Below are 18,567 nucleotides of genomic sequence, written 5' to 3' on the forward strand. Positions count from 1 at the left end.
TTTCGCTAAAAGGATGGTTAGATTTTCCTAATGTATGGGTAGTATCTAGTGTATAGAATGAAATAACTTGAAAAATACCTGGATATAAGGCTGCATGGAGCAGTAAACAAGAAGTTACTGTACAAATGTACCGAGTTCTCAAGGGCAGTGTTTCTCGAACTCTTCTCCTCCAGATGTTTTGGACTTCAGCTCCCACAGTTCCTAACAGCTGGTAAACTATCTGGTATTTCTGGAAGCTGAAGTCCAAAACTCCTCAAGGAGCAGAGTTTTACAAACATTGCTCAAGAGGATCAAAACTTCATTTTTAAGGTGATTATAGAAAATAAAATTTGCATATTGAGGCTATGCACCCCAAAACTCCAGATGACCTCTCCCTGAGTTTTCATGTATATATTAAATGGCATGGAGGACGAATCAGAACCCAGATGGACTTTACAGGCCAATGGCAAAGGGGTCAAACAGGAGTTCCTCGACACCAAAGTCTGCTTTTGTTCCTTTATGATAGAACAGAGCTACAGTAAAACAATTCCTCCAGGTCCCATCCCAATGAGGCAGTCCAGAAGGAAGTCATAATGGGTGGTATGAAAAGTCTCGCAGACATACTACCTCTGTCCAGTAATGAAGGTAGTGTGGGAGTGTATAGACTACTTTGCATCCAGTTGGTCCTTCTGTACTCCACATTAGATGCTGCATAGAGATTCCTCACCTGTTTCAAGAAACTAAATTTTGAAGTCCTTACCCCTGCAAACTTTCCAGGGATCCATGTGGGAATTAGAAAACACAATAAGGGGGAGCTTTAAGGGGATAAATTTATCAGAATGGGGAATGGGAAAGCAGGTTGAGTTTGTTTGGCTGTGTAGATGAGAAATTGGGTTTTCAGAAACCCAATGAAGCTGTTTCCTCTTTTCCAGGAACTATGGGCAGTAAATGGATGAGATAAATAAATTCACCAATGGCATTTTTCAATTTCATTCTAGTAAAGGCTCTGGCGTATGATTTTAATATTAGCTTAAGTGACAATTATGTTAAATGTAATTTCCTAACTTCTGTCATAAATGTGATTGAAACAAGATGTTTTGACTTATTAATGGTTATCTAGCTAGATTACACATTTTCTACCATTCTGCTATGTTCAATGGCACTTCATTATTGCTATCAATCAATAAGGAATACATGTTTAATTTTTACAGATGATTGTGCGACTTAAGAAGGAAATCCAAGAGCTAAAAAATGAATTGACTTTGGTGACTGGGGAACAAAGAGCAGAAGAACTTACAGAGGAAGAACTACTACAGTAATGTTCAATCTTTCTTTTTTTGCCTTCTTTCACTTTGAAATGTCTTCCCATTTGCATAATCAGTACAGTTTTTAGTGGAATAATTTATGGCAAATGAATTTTCAGTCCCTATCCTCCTCATCAAGCCCTTCCCCCAATTCTTGTGTATGTGTGAGTAGCCTGCCTTGGAGGGTTTCCCAGTTTTCCAGTAGCAAAATGAACTGTCATACACTAGTTCAGGATCCAAATGATGGCAAAAATTATGCCGGCCACATGACCTTGGAGGTGTCTACGGACAACGCCGGCTCTTCGGCTTAGAAGTGAAGATGAGTACCAACCCCCAGAGTCAGACATGACTGGACTTAATGTCAGGGGAAACCTTTACCTTTTTAGTAGTGGTGGTGATGGTAGTATTAGCCATTCTAAGCTGTTTCACATTTAAAATGCATCTGATGTGTTTGTCATTTGTTTGGTGCTTAATTTTGTAAATACAAGGACACTTGAAAATTTATGATTTACATTTGTGTGAAATTACGGGTGAAATTTGGTTTGCTTAAGCAGAGTGTTTTTCCCCTTTTCCCTTAGCACTGTTTTAAAGCATTGTCTCACAGTACGCAGTGCTGCCACCTGTTGAGGTTAAGCAATTTTGTGCTTGTTTTGTGGCAGAACTGAGATAATCTGAGGCTCTTTCTACACTGCCATATAAAGTCCAGATTGTCTGCCTTGAACTGGATTATATTGCAGTGTAGTATCATATAATCCACCTCAAAGCAGATAATGTGGATTATCTGATTTGATATTCTGGATAATATGGCAATGTAGAAGGGCCCCGAGAATTGTCATGTATAATCCTTTGAATTCCTTGTTGTAGGTCTGAATTATTCTCATATATTTTTGTTTTGTTTGATTTATGGTGTGTGAGGTGGACAGCCAGGTATTGGGGGCTGCATTGTCCCCCATAGGGCTCTTTCGGCTGTGCTATGGAGGTAAACTATCATAGATTATTTAAGACATTTTTAAATAATTCACAAACATTACAACCCTTAGAGGGTGTGAGAGCAATTGTGCTCAGGGAGGGGAGGGGAGGGATGGGGTGCTAGGATGCATTGACCTTTACTTAAGTAAAGTAGACATCAGATTCTAGTTTATTTCGGAGTTGAAGAAAGGCTTCTAATTAGTCTAAATGGGGGGCATTAAAACATAACAGAATTTTCCCCAAGCCCCTGAGGGACTGTGTGACGATTATTTAAACTTTTTTTAAAAAATGAAAAAAGGATTCAAATTTAAGTGGAATAGGTGGCAAATTTAGCAGCACAGACTTTCTTTCAAACAGTTGTGTTACTCCAACAATTTAAATGTCATTTTTCTAAGCTGCAACTGTACCATATTTTTGTGTCACCAACTGAGGAGCTAAATTAGATTTAGACCTAAATATATGCAGAACATAATCCAAGAGATTAGGATCTTTTTAGAAGTTGACATATGTAAACTGTCAACTGGCCAACGAGCCAAGCTGCGCTCGCTGCTGGAAATTTACTGCCATATCAGGAAGCAAGAACTGATGTAGAAAACCAGCAAGAATGAGGCAAATGTTGAGGTCAAGTAGTCACCATGGAAAGCAGCCAGTGGAAACAGGAATAAATCTAGCAGATAAGAAAAGCTGAATCAGAAGCAATCATTTGAATTTAAGATTCATAGAAAAGGCATGGGGTTATATTTTAATTTATTTGCAAATTGTGATAGCAAAAAGGTTCCCAAATAAATGGCAGATTTTTTTTATTGTTTTATTACCTTAGACAACTATATAGTATAACTGTAAGCAATGGTGGACTATATATCTTTTTTAAAAATTCTCATCTAAAACTGTTGTATTTTGATTTCTCAGCATAAATCTTAATCATTTTGAAGACAAAAGTCAGTAGGACTTTGCAATCTCTTCAGATAAGTTTTGAATCAAGGCAGACTAATTCAGATAGAAACAGGTCAGAGCGACTCACTTAGGACCCAGTGTATATCAGCAAGGAACCAAGTGATTCAGACCACTTCATCCCAATCTCAAGACAAAATACTTTTTTGTCAAAAGCAGAAAATATGTCTCCCATATGCCCACATTAAAAAAAAAACACCATGATGGAGGACGTGGGGAAAACCTCAAGATTTCAATTCCAAATTTGAAGTTCTATCAACTCTCCAGTCACAGAGCTTATCCGAAGGGATAGCGTGAGGTCACGGAACAGCCTGTGTATAGTTCTCAGATGATAATCATGGCTCGGTCCAGCATGGTGCCTCCCATGCTGAGGGCCTACATCTGGTATTCCGTCTCTTCTTAGTTTATTCTTAGGAGTCTACCTGTATTGTATATGTGTGTATAAGTTCAATATACACAGTGACTTCACAAATAGCAAAATACATTCATTACAAATACTAGAGTAGAAAGAAACATGAACTCGCAGGACTAGATAAACAAATCACTTCTTTAAAATGTATTTTATTTTTGAAAACATGAACTCTAAAAGTTTAAAGCAATAAACTGTATGAGGCTATTTGCCATGTTTCTGAATTTCCTACAACTGTTGAATTTTTTTAATTATGAAGATTTTGATTTTCCATTGTAAATTTGTATAAGACTTAAATAGACAGATTCAAAATCAAGAATTGCACTCTATGCTGAATTCAGGGCGGGGGGTGGGAAAGGGGTTGAAAAACGATAACATACAGGTCTCTCAGTCAAAATTCTCAATATTTATTTGAAAGAAAAAGAGCTTCCTGTATTTAATTCACAGAATTGACTTAACAGAATGTAACACAAATTATGTGAATACACTGATAGTTGCATGTATGTATGCATGCATACTTAGAGGGGAGAATGTTGTTGCACAAGGAGATACTGAAAAATACCTTAGGCAACAATTTTAAGAGCACATACAGTTGTAACAATAAGTTTCATGTGAACATATTGCAGGTTCTAACCTGTAGCATCAAATGTCAACAAATTTGTGATCCACATACAAACTTTAGGTACATTAAAACAAACATGAGAAATGTCCTGTGTAATTATGCTATTCTATTAGCAGAAAGATAAATACTTCAAGGCAACATGTGGATGAAAAACATTGTGTCCAAACTGGTTGTGAATCTTGCTTGCCCCTTGTAGAGTTCATAAAATAGGATAAATTACCTAGATAACCGCTCAGCTAATCCCAACTGTTTATGTTGTTTTTCATGAAATCTGCAATCAAATGAAAACCACATGTTCTCATTGTCAGCCGCCCTCTTAAAAAGTTGCAACTCCTTTGGAAAATAATTCTAATGTATTAGTTATACATGCCTGGTTCCTATGCAAGTTTACTGAGAATTTAGCCCAGTTGGGTTTGAGTACATTTACAGAACTGTAGTTCTTCAACCCAATATTATTTTCCCCTATTGTTTTATTTGAGCTACCTAAGTAAATAACTTGCAACTTTGGGCCCATTTTAAACATATCACCCTGTTGTTTGTTTTACAAATCTTGAAAAAGAATGTAGTTGCTTCATAATGTTTTCTGAAACAATATTCATCTTTCAAATTATTGTTTTTGGATGCTGTTGTCAGTCTTATTTTATTTATTTATTTATTTATTTATTTACAGCACTTTTACCCCACCTTTCTCACCCGAGGGGACTCAAGGCGGCTTACAATAAATAAGCAAAAATTCAATGCATTTAAACTCTGACATTAAGTCTTCCTTAAGATAAAGCTATTCTATAAAGGTTCATTTTAAACTAGCATTTCTTCTTTGAGCAAATGTTGTCAGCATCTGTGCGCATTTGAGAAAAGCAAATGAAATAGTGCTACAGTATGTAGCCTCTTTAAAGGAGATAGTACTGTATACTTAGAGGCTTCTGTATTATAGGGTTTTTAATGCTGGTTTTAAATGGAATTTTTCTCCTACATTTTATGAGGAGCATGCCAAAACTAAAAGGGAGAGGCCCTTTTTGTTTGAATAATGTTGGTATAAGTCCTTCCACCAGATGAGCTCACTAGCAACTTGAGTTTGCCCAGAAAATCAGGATTTCACATCAAAACTACTGTTTTCCAGAGCACCCACGCTTCCGCAGTTCATGCCAACTGGAACTTTTAAAGGCACAGATTGGAAATGCTGGCTTAGCATTTCAGTTTATTAATATCTTTACCTTACTACTTTTATAATGTCAAATTGATTTGAAATTGTCTTATAAATCAAGTAAATAACAAATCTCCTACCAGCATAGATCCAAGCAGGTTTATTTATTTATTTCGTGTCAAAAGTATTGCATAAATCAGTGCGGTCCAACCTTTAGTTACCCGAGGGCCAATCAAACTTTAGTATAGGAATGTGAGGGCCAGAGGCATTCCAGAAAGAAAGCGTTTCTTAAAAACTTAAAGCAGTAAGAAGGGTAAACGATTTTTTCCAAATGTTAAATTAAAATATTTTTCCAGTAAGAAGGGCAAGGGCCAACAAAAATGAATTGATGGCCCGCATTCGGCCCACGGTCCGCAGGTTGGACCACACTGGTATAATATAAATAGGTAAGTAAAACTGATAAAATAAACGGAGAAACAATCAGCTAAATAATTTTAGACCAAAAACTGGCAACAGCGACCACATTGTCTGTAGCTTTAAATGGTTCTTCCTCTGTGCATGAGGCAGGGCATTGTGGGCAAGCATACAGATGCTGAGTTGTTTGTTCTGCTCCACAATCACACAAGGTGGAGGATTCTTCTAGGTAGTGCCATTTTGCCAGGTTGTCTTTTGATGTGCCAATTCCACTTCTGAGTCTTCAAGTTGCCATTCTTGGTTTGCCCCTGGAGGAAAACCCTTGTAGGGGGCCATCCAGTTCACTTCTGTGAGAGAAGTTGCATGTAAGACGGAGTCAGAAATATATATTTAATTCAACCTTGTTTTTGGTTTGATAAACATGTATCTTAAGTGTCTTAGGAACTGTATCTTCATTATACGATCTGGCTTGCATCACCGAGACCTGGCTGGGTGAGCTGTGTGGGGTCAGTCTCACCCAGCTGTGTCTGCTGGGTTTCAGGGTGCATCAGCAGGCCAGGTCTGGGGGGCGGGGAGGCAGGGTTGCAATGGTCTACTGGGAAACCATCCTCCTGATCAGGTGCCCTAGGTTTGAATGCATCCATTTGAAAGTGTGTAACCGGGACAAGTTGGGGATTCTGCTTGTGTACTGACCACTATTAAGTAAATGGGTTCCTGGTTATACACCAAACTAATATATACCCTCAAGTACAACGATATGCACTGAGCACCCCCATGGTCTAAATGAACATAACTTATATAGTTGCTTCATGTGAGCCTGTACTTTGTTAACTTTACCATACTATAAATTCCAACTATAGAGTGAGCACCTCCAGCACCATCTGGTGGTGGATGGAGTAACTCCTTATCAGTTTAAAGGGATATATGCAGTCAACCTGATACCTGAAATCATCCTACCTTATGATAAATTTTCCCATTATATTATGGGTGATCCCAAAAAACATTTTATACTCACACAAAGAACTAACAGAGAGTCAGCACAGTATCGCAGAAGTACATACATTCACAGACACTATGAGTATATGGATATGTATATAAACTTTTGAAATTGAAATTGAGAGGATGCCTGCCATAGATGTGGGTGAAACGTCAGGAGAGAATACTTCTGGAACATGGCCATACAACAAACCCTATAATTTATTGCCTTGCCTCCAATTTTTGAACACGCCCATTGCACCTGACTATTGGTTATTGGTTATCGGTTATTGTTGAGTTTAAGCTTTTAAGATTATTATAAGTTTTTATGTATTAATTCATTGTTATTGAATGTATCTTATGTTGTTGTATTTTATTGTTGCATTACTGGGCTTGATTCCCATATAAGCTGCCCCAAGTCCCTTCGGGGAGATGCGGCAGGATAGAAGAATAAAGTTATTATTATTACATTATTCATAGTTGTTATTCTTTGCCAGATTACTTCCCACCACTACTTTTTAAGGAGATGTTTTATGACAGTCAAAATAATTGCAATTGCCATTATAAATGAAAAAGTAACCATATAGTAATATTTCCCCAAAGTGCCAAAACTACTGATGATTAAACACTGCAAAACATTAACCCTTATCTAGATGAATAGTCCCTAGGAGTCAGCTTTTGTTGTAGAAATTACACAAAGTAAGATTTTGAAGATAGTTATTTTATGATGTTGTAATCCAAACAGTTATAATCAGTGTTCCAGAATTTTGGCCCTGTGCTATATACAGTTTTTTTAACATGGGGTGGGGTTTTATGTCTTATCCTTTATGCTTTAGTACTAGCTTATATACTGGATGTCAGAAGGTCCTCTGCCCACCTGTTTTTATCCTTGCTTTTTCCCTCCCCCATATCTTTTCCCCCTTCCTTTGTCTTCCTTCCTTCTCTCCTTTTTCTTTTTTCAACCCTTTCTTCCTTATCTTTTCCTTTGTTTCCTTCTTTTTTGCTTTCTTTCCTTTTTTCTCTCCCTTTCCCCTTTCTTTTCTCCCTTATCCAGCTCTTAGATAATCTACCTCACAATGTTTACATGGGAACATGGCCCTCTTTTTGTGGCTCTTTGCTTCCTTCCTTCTTTTTCCTCATACACATATCACCTTTTCTCGATGACATCACAAGGGGCCACTTCACCTAGCAATAGTGAAGCATGTTGTTGTAACCTATAAAGCATGAGTTGATTTGTTTCTGAATTCTTTAGTGTTCTCCATTGGACCACATATATTTGCAATATTATCTCTAGTGCCCCCTTTTTTTTCTGAATCCAGCTTTAGCTTCTAGTATTTCTCACTCCATATATAGTTTGATATATTTATGAAAAATAGCCAAGCTGTACCCATGTTAAACAAAATACCAGATTCAAAGTACACATTGGTGGCAATTTTATTAGGCCAGTCAGAGAGACCAAAAACTCTAGTTTTCAAAACTTGCTGGCTTTTATATAGGCTGTTATTCTATTTCAGTGCAAAGTGGTTTATGTTTGAAATTAATTAAAACCTATACCAAAAAAGAGAACCTACAGCTTGTATTAATTGTATGTGGCTGGGGGGAGGGGGAATTGACTAAATATCCTTGAGGTATTAAGCATCTACTCGTTTTTTAAAACTTATTTATATCACATAATGATTAGCATATGTAAAACTCTTAAAGGTTAGAGTCTGTTTCCCATATTCAATATGAAATTCTTTGCAAGTATGAATTAAAAACATTATTTGACTAAATTAAAAGCATACCTTTTTCTTGGTGAAATCCCTTCGTAACTGTTTTGTCTATGGGATAAACACATTTTTTGCCTCCTGCAGAATATGTTCTCTGTTACCTCCTTGTGCTTCATTTAATTCAGAATCACTACAGACTCTTCCAGAACATTCACATTGCTTGTCATAAAGGATTGAGCCATCAATGTGAATCATTCAGAAATATGTTTATGTTGGCTCTTTTTTCATCACAACGGTAGCTGATAAAAATATTGTTGCGATCTTTTATATTATGTTATTGTTATAGCACAATAAATGTTTCTGTATATGCTAAGGAAGCTACAGTAAGTTGACGGCTATTGAGCAAAATTAGAATATCATGAAATTATTTTCGTCAAATACTAAGCTACTGACATTCATTCTTAATTCTTTTTTTAAAAAAAGTGTATGTGCTAGCATGTTTGTGCTATCATATTCAACAATAAGGTATTTTTATTTTGTAATTACCTAGCTCAGCAGTCTTGAGAATATGTGATTTAATGTTTTTCAACCTTTTCTCCACCCCAAGTGTTTTCAAAATAAACTACAGAACGGTCCAATTTATCTCTTCAGAAGAACACAGCCCAGAAGTAAATAGTTTTTTAAATAACAGTTACTTGAAATTAAGTTCTTTTTCCAAAAAAGTAAATCCAATTTAATTATGATTGCAACTTAAGTAAATTCAGGATTTATAGAATAGCCATAAGGTTTAATTGTTTTTATAGTTATGGGACTATAACTATCTGGGTCAGTTGCTGGTGAATGCTGTGACTTGTGGTACTGCTGCACGTGTTATTGCAGATTATACCATAAGTCAGCCACTTGTACCATTCAAATATTTTTCAAAGAAATAATTACTCTTCCCTTTCAAGAAACAGTAAAGTTACTTTTAATATATATATATATATATCTTCCCTGTCCAACAAAGTCTTTAGCTGGCATGCCAGTTAAAAATTGTCCCTAGGTACTTCAGTCTACAGAGATGGATCTAGTTTACTTCAAACTGTACTCCCAAGCTAAGCATCTACCACCACTGGGGAGTCCAATCCCATTCAAGACAGATTGGTCACTCAGTTCCCAGACTACAGATCATTCACTCCAATGAGACTTCAGCTTAGGTTTATTGGCTGTCAACCAACTCATCACAGCACTGATTTAGCATCTGCACAGCTCCAGCTGACTCTGATTCCACAAGGAAAATTAGATTTGAACATCTTTCTTGTGCTGATGGTATTCAACTCCATCACTTGTTGTGATCTCACCCAGTGGCTTAATATATATTAAAGTGTAGGGGTCATGATGGAACCCTGTGGAACCCCACAATATGAAAACCATGAGGTTCAACTGCAGCCATCCCTTGCCACTCTGGAAGTGGTCTTGTAGGTAGGAACAGGACTACTTTTAGTGTCTTCCATCGGATCTAAGTCCATCCAGTAGGATGCCAGGATCAATGATGTCAAAAGCTGCAGTGAAATACCAGAGGATTAATAGGGCTGCAGTTCCTCATTTTACATGGGATATGAACGCTGTTTTGGAGGCTGAGTACTGGCTTGAAGCATTGCATAAATAAATCCAAATAATCTGCTTCTTCCAAAAGCAAATTGCCAGACACACATTACAACTCTTTGACCCTGAAGGGCACATGAACAAGAGCATGATAGTTTTCACATACCTATAGGTCCTGTGAAAGGGAGTACTGCAAATTCATTTACTGCATTAGGCAATTGCTCACTTGAAGAAATGGGCAATCATTCAATCTCTGCTGGATTTTATTGATCAAGGTGGGCAAGAGTCCAAATTTCACACACACTGATTTAAGTGTCTTATTCACATTAACAAACACAGAAACTGCAATTGATCCCAAGAAAATTGGCCAAATGTGATAGATTCTGATAATTGCAGTGCCAAGTTCTGAACAAAGATTGAATTTTCTCTTCAGCATGACTAGGAAATGTACCACAGCAGGCAACTGAGAAGTCTGTTCATGGTATGTCTCAGCTTGCAGTAATTCAAACAGGTTTCTCATTACTCAGTAGAACTCCTGGGATACAATAGCAGAGAGGTAACAAGATTATTATCTTTTTACAATGAAGATCCCCACTGATTTTCAATCATACTCTCTGAGATGTGCTGTGTACTCTAGCTTTGTTGAGCCTGTTTCATTATCATCAGTTGTAAAGTTAGAAATTCTAATATCAATAGCAGGAATCTATATTTTATATGTCTTTTTATCTTCTGAAGATTTATATATTTTCCTAAGATCAACTATTTGTTGCCATTTTTATGTCCATTTAGGATAGATGAGCAGATACAAAGTTTTTTGGAAGATACAGAACCTGAGACCATATTGGAAGTTGGAGCTGATATGCGGAAGATCAAATACTGCTTCAGTTATTTAAAGGTGTGCTTCATTGGCTATCCATTGTACAGGTCCCTTAGCATGTATGCCCTGAACATGCCTAGGACAGGGAAAGAGGAAAGTTAAGTCCAAAATTAGAAATAAAAAAATATATGCATTTAAATTACTTAGTGTGGTTTTTTTTTGCAGAAAAATGAAATGCTTTTTGTTTACATATTACATTCAAAAATGTTCAGTTGTCCAACAAAGGCTAATTCGAATATAAAATTCCCTAATAGTTTATTAAGCCAGAAATTAGAACCATGTTGATGCATTCCTCCCTCCCCTTCATCTTCCAAGTAGGCTTTTGGTTATTTAAAAAACAAATTTTCATTACAACCAAAACAAAAAACAATGATTTCATTCCATTCATTAACCAAGATGGAAGTTGCAGTTTACGGTTAAGTCTTTGAGGACCAGGAACCTTATGTATAAGAATTGTTATACTTTACTGAGACTAAATGAGTGTGCATAATTTCCTTTGTTGAAAAATCATGAAAATAGGAAAAGATCAACAATCTGGTAAATAAAAATTGTTTCTGTTCTTTTTTGACAGAGATTGATTAATGAGGTGAAGCTTCCTAACAATCATCACCATGTACCAAACATTCTTGGAGAGAAAAATGTTAATAATTCAAATGGGGATGAAGAGGTAAAGAAATTGAGGGATCTTCTGCAGCAACGAGACAATGAAATTAGTATCCTTCCTGAAATAAGATTAATTAAAAATTGAGTTCATTCGGAATACTCGACATTGTCCAGTTAAAGGATATCTTTAGATTAACATGATAGATAACACAGAATTTTGTTGTACCTTAAAGTCTTAAGAAATTTTAATTGAAGTCCATTTCATCAGATGCACCTGACAGTATCAGAAGACATGGTTTACACTAAATAAACATGATTACTGTTTGAGATACCATAAGTCAATTCTGCTGCAACATACTAATATCACTATCCTGCCAAAAATGTTCATAGGAATTACTATGGTTTAATTTAAATATTGCTACACCTTTTTATCAAACTCTCTTCATTGAACAAGGTTGCCATTATCTTCTGATTCTGTAACAGACTAGCTTAATATATTATATGGAAATGCTTTTGTGCTTTGTTTCATTTGGTCCCTGATCCAGCTTTCTGGGAAGTTTATGGGAGGAAAGCTTTTTTTTTAAGTAATGGAAAATACTGCTGCTATATAAAGAAGTATTTATTAGCTTTAAAAAAATTGAATTTCCTGTAATTGTTATTTTTAGCCCAATGAAATGTTGCTAGACTGTGTATTTAGAGTAAATGGAAGTTTATATTAAACATGAGGCTCCATACAATGCATGTGAAATGTAGGTTTTAGGATTGTGCTACCCAGTTTAGTAATTTACCGAAAATATATACATAGTTCAGATATCAAAATCAGAATTCTATTAGATATTTGCAACTAATAAAATTTCATCTGAAATTAGGATTTTTTTACAATTCAATTTGTATTACGTTAAGCACATTTACTGTCTTTAACAGCTACATATATTATAAAGCAGGGGGAGATACTGTGACTCTCCAGATGTTGGACTGCCGTTTCCAGCAGTCCTAACTGGTATACCAAATGGTGAGGAATACTGGAAAGTGTCATTCAAAGAATCTAAAGAGTTCACAAAATAGTTAAAATTACTTGTTGCTTCTGTCAAGAAGGAAAGTAGTAACAAATTATATTCTAAGACCATGTGATTGTAAAATATAATGTCCAGACTAAACTTGAAATCCCAAACACTAAGAGATCTTGATAGAAAGAACTGGAGATATTGTATTTTTAAATTCTGACCCCAAGAAAGGGAAACTCATTAAAATCTGAGTTATTCAAGAATTTCACTATGTGGGGAAAGTATTGTTAGCAAGAATAATACAATTTTTTACCATGGTCAATATCTTCTCTTTACACTTTGTAAACCTTTCAATTTGTGTGCTGAAAATCCCGTCGGAAAAGTTGGAAACTTACTGGAACTGGTTTTTTATCCCCTACCATCAATGGTAGTTAAAATATGATAGATGGAAGAAGCAAATACAACCAGCACTGAAGTGATGATTCTTCACCATCAACTTTGCTGGACTGGCCACGTTGTCCAAATAACCAGTCACTGTCTCCCAAAGCAGTTACTTTATTCTGACCCCAAGAATGGGAAACGGGATGTCGATGGACAGCAAAAGAGATGTAAAGATGGGCTTAAACCTAACCTTTAAAAATTGGAATAAACACAGATAACTGTGAATCCCTGGCCCTTGAGCATTCAAACTGGAGGTCAGCTGTTATCAACAGCATTCCCTCTCCACCTTCCCTGGCCTTTTTGCACTGGTCATGAATGTAGTGCTTTATTCTTCTTTTTAGATGCCGATTCTGTCTTTTAATGATACAGACACCTATCTCGGTGTCCTAAAGCGCATTCATTACTACTAAAGTGTGTTGCTTCTAATGTAAGTTAAAGTATATAGAAATAGCAGGGAGGATTTGCACGACTTGGTGGCCACTGTAATTTAATATCCTAAAGTGTAGTGCTCATCTATGCACCTCCAGAAGAAGGTGACTGGACTGAAATGACAAGAGAACATATTAGTGCATAGTGCAAGGATAGTATAGCTGGAAAACTTTTTGATGACTTAAGAATATTATGCCTACAGATTTTTTAAAGAACAGAACAGTTCAGGGGCCAGTAAAATAGCTATATCACCAGACATGAGACCGCTGTGCTCCCATCCCATTATCTTTGAGCACAGCAATTCTCTTGTCACTCCTTTTTCTACACAGGCATAGTCACTCCTGCCAACAAGATCTTGGGCTATGTTAACAGAACTATGACTTCCAGCTAAACTTTTGTCTTTAGAAATGGAGAATGATCATAAACTTTTCATACTAATATGCAGCATGATGTAACCGGAATGGTTACCTGACAGATTAATTCAGTCGGACATTTTCATTATGAGACTGAGTTTCAATAATTCAAATGGCTACAAGAAGAGGCCAGATTTTTTTGAAGTTTTGTGTAATTTTTTTGTTTGTGTCTTTCTTCTGACCTTCCTAGCCTAGTTGTTCTGGGAAACTTGGAGATCGTCATATTTTGTGGAATGTAGATTGATCATAATAAAGCTGTTACCCCCAACTGTGATTTTTTGTGTGTTTATAGGTCATTAAGATTAACATCAGGTGCCTCATCTGCCATTTCTGTGGTTTTGGTCCATGAGTAGATTTGTAAATGAGTTAGCATTTCAGTATATGAGTCAGACTCTACACATGCTGTATAAGTAAAAATTTTTCTTCGTGTACTCTGTGAATGCACACTAATGGAGAGGCTGCGCCTGCGCAGGTTCCAACGGAAACTCTTCCCAAGCTGAAGTTTAAATTTTGGCGGTAGCCACGCCCCTCCGTCCCCGGAGGGCATATAAGGCAGCCCTCGGCGCCCGCTCCCCAGTTCCTTTTTTTCCGCCGCAAGGTTCACTTCGGACTCTCATGTCTACGACTCGCTTCAAGCGCTGCACTCAGTGTGCCGCTAAAATTCCTGATTCCGACGGCCACGCCAAGTGCCTCTTCTGCCTCGGGGAGGCACATGTCGTCGGTACCTGCCGTTTCTGCCTAGCCCTGACGGCTCAGGCTAGGAAGAATAGAGCCGCGAGGCTTAGAGCGGCGCTCTACGAAAAATCGCTTGCCCCTGAGCCCGTTCCGTCGACTTCGGGCACGAAGCCGTCGCTCAACCCGAGATCGATGTCGGCTCCGACAGCTAAAGCTCCCTCGGTCTCGTCCAGGGCGTCCAGAGCCTCCAAGACGGCTAAAGCCGCCAAACCGCCGTGCACACTCACCACGGCTACTATGTCGACTCGTTCCGGTCGGGTCGGCCCTTCCTCGACATCGAGCTCGGTGGCCTCCGTGTCCTCGGTTCGATCCCATCTCGGGTCCCCTCCGTCGACCTCTGCGATGAAGATCGCCTTTAAAAGGGCTCACGAGGAAGCTCGTCGGACCCAATCCGACTCAGCAATGGTCCCTCCCACACCGGGTAAATCCATGAGGGTTCCATCAAAACAACCGCTTGCGAAGAAGAGGGCGACCCAACGTTCTTCCTCCTCTGCTTCCTCCAAGATGGACGTCCCTTCTTCGGCGACTTCTTCTAGAAAATCCTCTCCCATCGCTCCCGCTCAGCGGCCTCGTCAACCTTCTCCTCAGCAACTTTCTGATGGCGAGTTACAGGACTCACCCCACCACTCCACCCAGACGGTGGTCAGGGTGCCGTCTCCTCGACCTGCCGTCTCACATCGCCCGTCTCGACAACAGCTTTTTCCCCCGACCTCGACACCGGAGCGGGGTAGACAAACCACTCGTCTGGCTCGAGCGGCCCAGGCCTCGGCCTCGAAGGAAACTCGGCCACAGATTGCTCCTGCTCTTGAGGCTTTGCCACCACCAGAGACTGTGTTGTCATCCCCTCCTCAGTCCCCTCAAGGGGCTGAGGATGATGAGATTGATATCGATCGCCCTGATTCCGCTCTCTCGGCCTCGGTGGTATCCCTAGGCCTTGATCTCTCTCCTCCTCATGATGCTTATGAGGTGGACCCTCCTTCGCCTACCGACAATATTCGGGCTTTCTCTGAACAAATGATTAGAATGGCTGATGCCCTGGGCCTGGAAATCAAACAAACTTCCAAGGCAGTGTCTGACCCGGTTTTCAAACGGGTCCAAGCCCAAGCCCCTCCAGCCACGCTGTTACCGTTTTTGCCTTACCTTCTAGATGTCATCCAATCATCTTGGAAGACTCCTTCCTCGATTCCTCCTACCTCGAAGAGAATCGAATCTTGGTATCGTACAGATGACGACACCCTAGAATGGCTTAAACACCATCCCGACCCAAATTCCATGGTCGTTAAGGCTTCTCAAACCTCCGGTCGCGAATCCACTACCCCTGCAGATAGAGAGGGCAAGAGATTTGACGCGGTCGGTCGGAAGCTCTATTCCGGGGCCCTTCTACTTTGTAGAATGGCAAACTATGGGGCCTGTATGGGGGCCTACCAGCAGATCATTTGGGAGAAAGCGCAGCCCTTCTTCGCGAAGTTGTCTGATGAAGACCGGTCGGTTTTGTCCACCCTCCAGCAAGAGGCCGACTCGCTAGCGCATCATCAAATTCAGATGGCTAAGCATACAGGCGACACGGCCGGCAAGATGATCGCCCATGCCATTGCCATTCGTCGCCACGCCTGGCTGAGGTCGTCCGGCTTGTCCTCCTCCTCCAGACAAGTCATCGAAGACCTCCCCTTCGACGCCATGGGCCTCGTCAACTCCGGCACTGACGACAAGCTCAAGACCAACCATGACTTTAAAGTTCTGGCCACTAAATGCGGTGACCAACCCCAAACCCACCGCAACAAGTGGTTTCCTCAGCGTTTTCGGCGTTTCCTGCCTCCCTCTTACCGCCATCAATCCTTCAGGCGTCCCTCGGTATCTAACAACCAGAACCGCCAACAGCCTCGACGCGCTGTTCAACCGCAAAGACAACGCGGTCGTACCACCCCCACCGCTGGTCAACCCCACCGGCGTTCCTGACGCCATCTCTCTCTCCAGAGACTCTTTCTACGATACCGATGCAGTTCTCATTCCTCCGCACCCCTCTCCTCCACCAAATCAACCTCATGGTCTCTTTTTAGACCGCCTGGCTCCCTTCTTTCACCGGTGGAAATCTATCACTTCAGATGCCTGGGTCCTCAAGATTGTCCAAGAAGGCTATGCCTTAGAGTTCGAGGAGCTCCCACCCACGGGACAGGTTCTTCTCTCCAACCCTTCTCGAGAAATTCTTGCAGAGGTCAACGCCCTCCTCGCCAAAGGGGCTATTCGGCCTTCTCCATCGATACAGGACCCTCAAAGCTTCTTCTCCAGATACTTCACGGTCCCGAAGAGGGGTGGGGGCCTCCGCCCCATTCTGGACTTACGTATGCTCAATGCCTTCATACACCCAACCAAGTTCAGGATGGTCTCCATCGCCTCCATCCTCCCGATGCTTCAACGCGGGGACTACTTCGTGTCTATAGACCTACGAGACGCTTATTTCCACGTGGCGATCCGAGAACCCCACAGGCGCTTCCTCTCTTTCAAAGTTCTCGACCAAACCTACCAGTTTACCGTTTTACCCTTTGGCCTCGTTACGGCCCCAAGGGTCTTTACCAAAGTCGTCGCTGTCGTGGCCGCCCACCTCCGGCTCCAGGGGATCACAGTCTTCCCTTATCTAGACGACTGGCTTCTGGTCGAATCCGACCCTGCCCTCCTCCGACGTCACGTCGACTACACCCTCTCCCTTCTAGAGTCTCTCGGTCTCCAGCTAAACCCCGACAAATCTCACCTCACTCCGTCGAACAAAATCCGCTTCATCGGTGCCCTGTTCGACTCAATCTCTCGGACTGTCTCTCTCCCGCTCGACAGGTTCCTAGCCCTTCGCCAACAAATCACCTTTTGCGAGACCCACCGGAGGGTTCGGGCTCGGTCCATCCAGGTATTGCTGGGCCACATGGCCTCCACAGTCCTCACAACCCCGTTTGCCAGGCTCCATCTCCGGACTCTGCAAAGATGGTTTATAGACGTTTTCAAGCCATTTCGCCACCTCAACTCGAGGTTTCTCTCCATCCCACTCCACGTTCGTCGGTCACTTCTCTGGTGGAAGTCCCTCTCCAACGTCTGCAAGGGTCTTCCGTTCCACCCGACTCCTCCCTCGACCACCATAACCACGGACTCATCCAATTTCGGCTGGGGAGCCCACATGGGCGGTCTCACTGTTCAAGGCCTCTGGTCTCCTTCCGAGAAGGCCAATCACATAAACTTTCTGGAACTCCTTGCCATCTTCAAGGCTCTGAAAGCCTTCTCCCGCCTGATTTCCCAAAAATCTGTCCTCATCCAATCAGACAACACAGTAGCAGTCTTCTACATCAACAAGCAGGGCGGCACGGGTTCAAGGAAGCTGATGCTTCTCTCCTCCCAGCTGTGGTACTGGTGTATAGCCCACAACATTCAAGTCTCGGCGATTCACCTTCCCGGGATCCAGAACAATTTAGCGGATGCCCTCAGCAGAATGACGACCTCCTCCCACGAGTGGATGCTCGATCCCGAGACTCTTCTTTCTCTCTTTCACAAATGGGGCTTTCCCACTCTGGACCTCTTCGCTTCTCCCCAGAACGCACAGTTGCCTCGGTACGGGGCGAGACTTCCCCCGTCCTCCTTTCCAGGCTGCCTGGGGGACGCCTTCCTTCTGGACTGGTCAGCGGAACCGATCTACCTCTTTCCGCCTTTTCCTCTCATACCAAAGGTCCTACAGAAACTCCGGTCGATACCGACGTCGGCGATCCTGATAGCTCCAGCCTGGCCTCGCCAACCTTGGTTCCCGGCTCTTCTTCATCTCTCCAGAGCGACCTTCTTCACCCTGCCTCTCCTCCCGCACCTCTTGTCCAGAGAGAACGGCCAGATCCTGCACCCGGATCTCCCCTCTCTACATCTCACTGCTTGGAGAATTCTCGCCTGACCTCCCTCCCGCAGAACCTGCAGGAGGTCCTCCGCGCAGCTCACAAGCCGGCTACAACCAGATCTTACACTTACAAAGTTTCTCGCTTC

The 18,567-nt window shown here is 41.0% G+C and overlaps 1 protein-coding gene across 4 annotated transcripts in view; it reads left to right on the forward strand.

Annotated features, from left to right (window-relative positions):
* The window catches only part of kif6 (kinesin family member 6), a 210,390-nt gene that overhangs the window by 63,438 nt on the left and 128,385 nt on the right, over positions 1-18,567 (forward strand). For all 4 annotated transcript variants that reach the window (XM_008125901.3, XM_062973564.1, XM_062973572.1 and 1 more), the window contains 3 exons: positions 1,191-1,294; positions 10,850-10,955; positions 11,509-11,650. In XM_008125901.3, the coding sequence (XP_008124108.2) occupies positions 1,191-1,294; positions 10,850-10,955; positions 11,509-11,650 (352 nt within the window). The remainder of the gene's footprint in view (positions 1-1,190; positions 1,295-10,849; positions 10,956-11,508; positions 11,651-18,567) is intronic.

Source organism: Anolis carolinensis, chromosome 1 (assembly GCF_035594765.1).
Source record: "Anolis carolinensis isolate JA03-04 chromosome 1, rAnoCar3.1.pri, whole genome shotgun sequence".
Classification (NCBI taxonomy): Eukaryota; Metazoa; Chordata; class Lepidosauria; order Squamata; family Dactyloidae; genus Anolis; species Anolis carolinensis.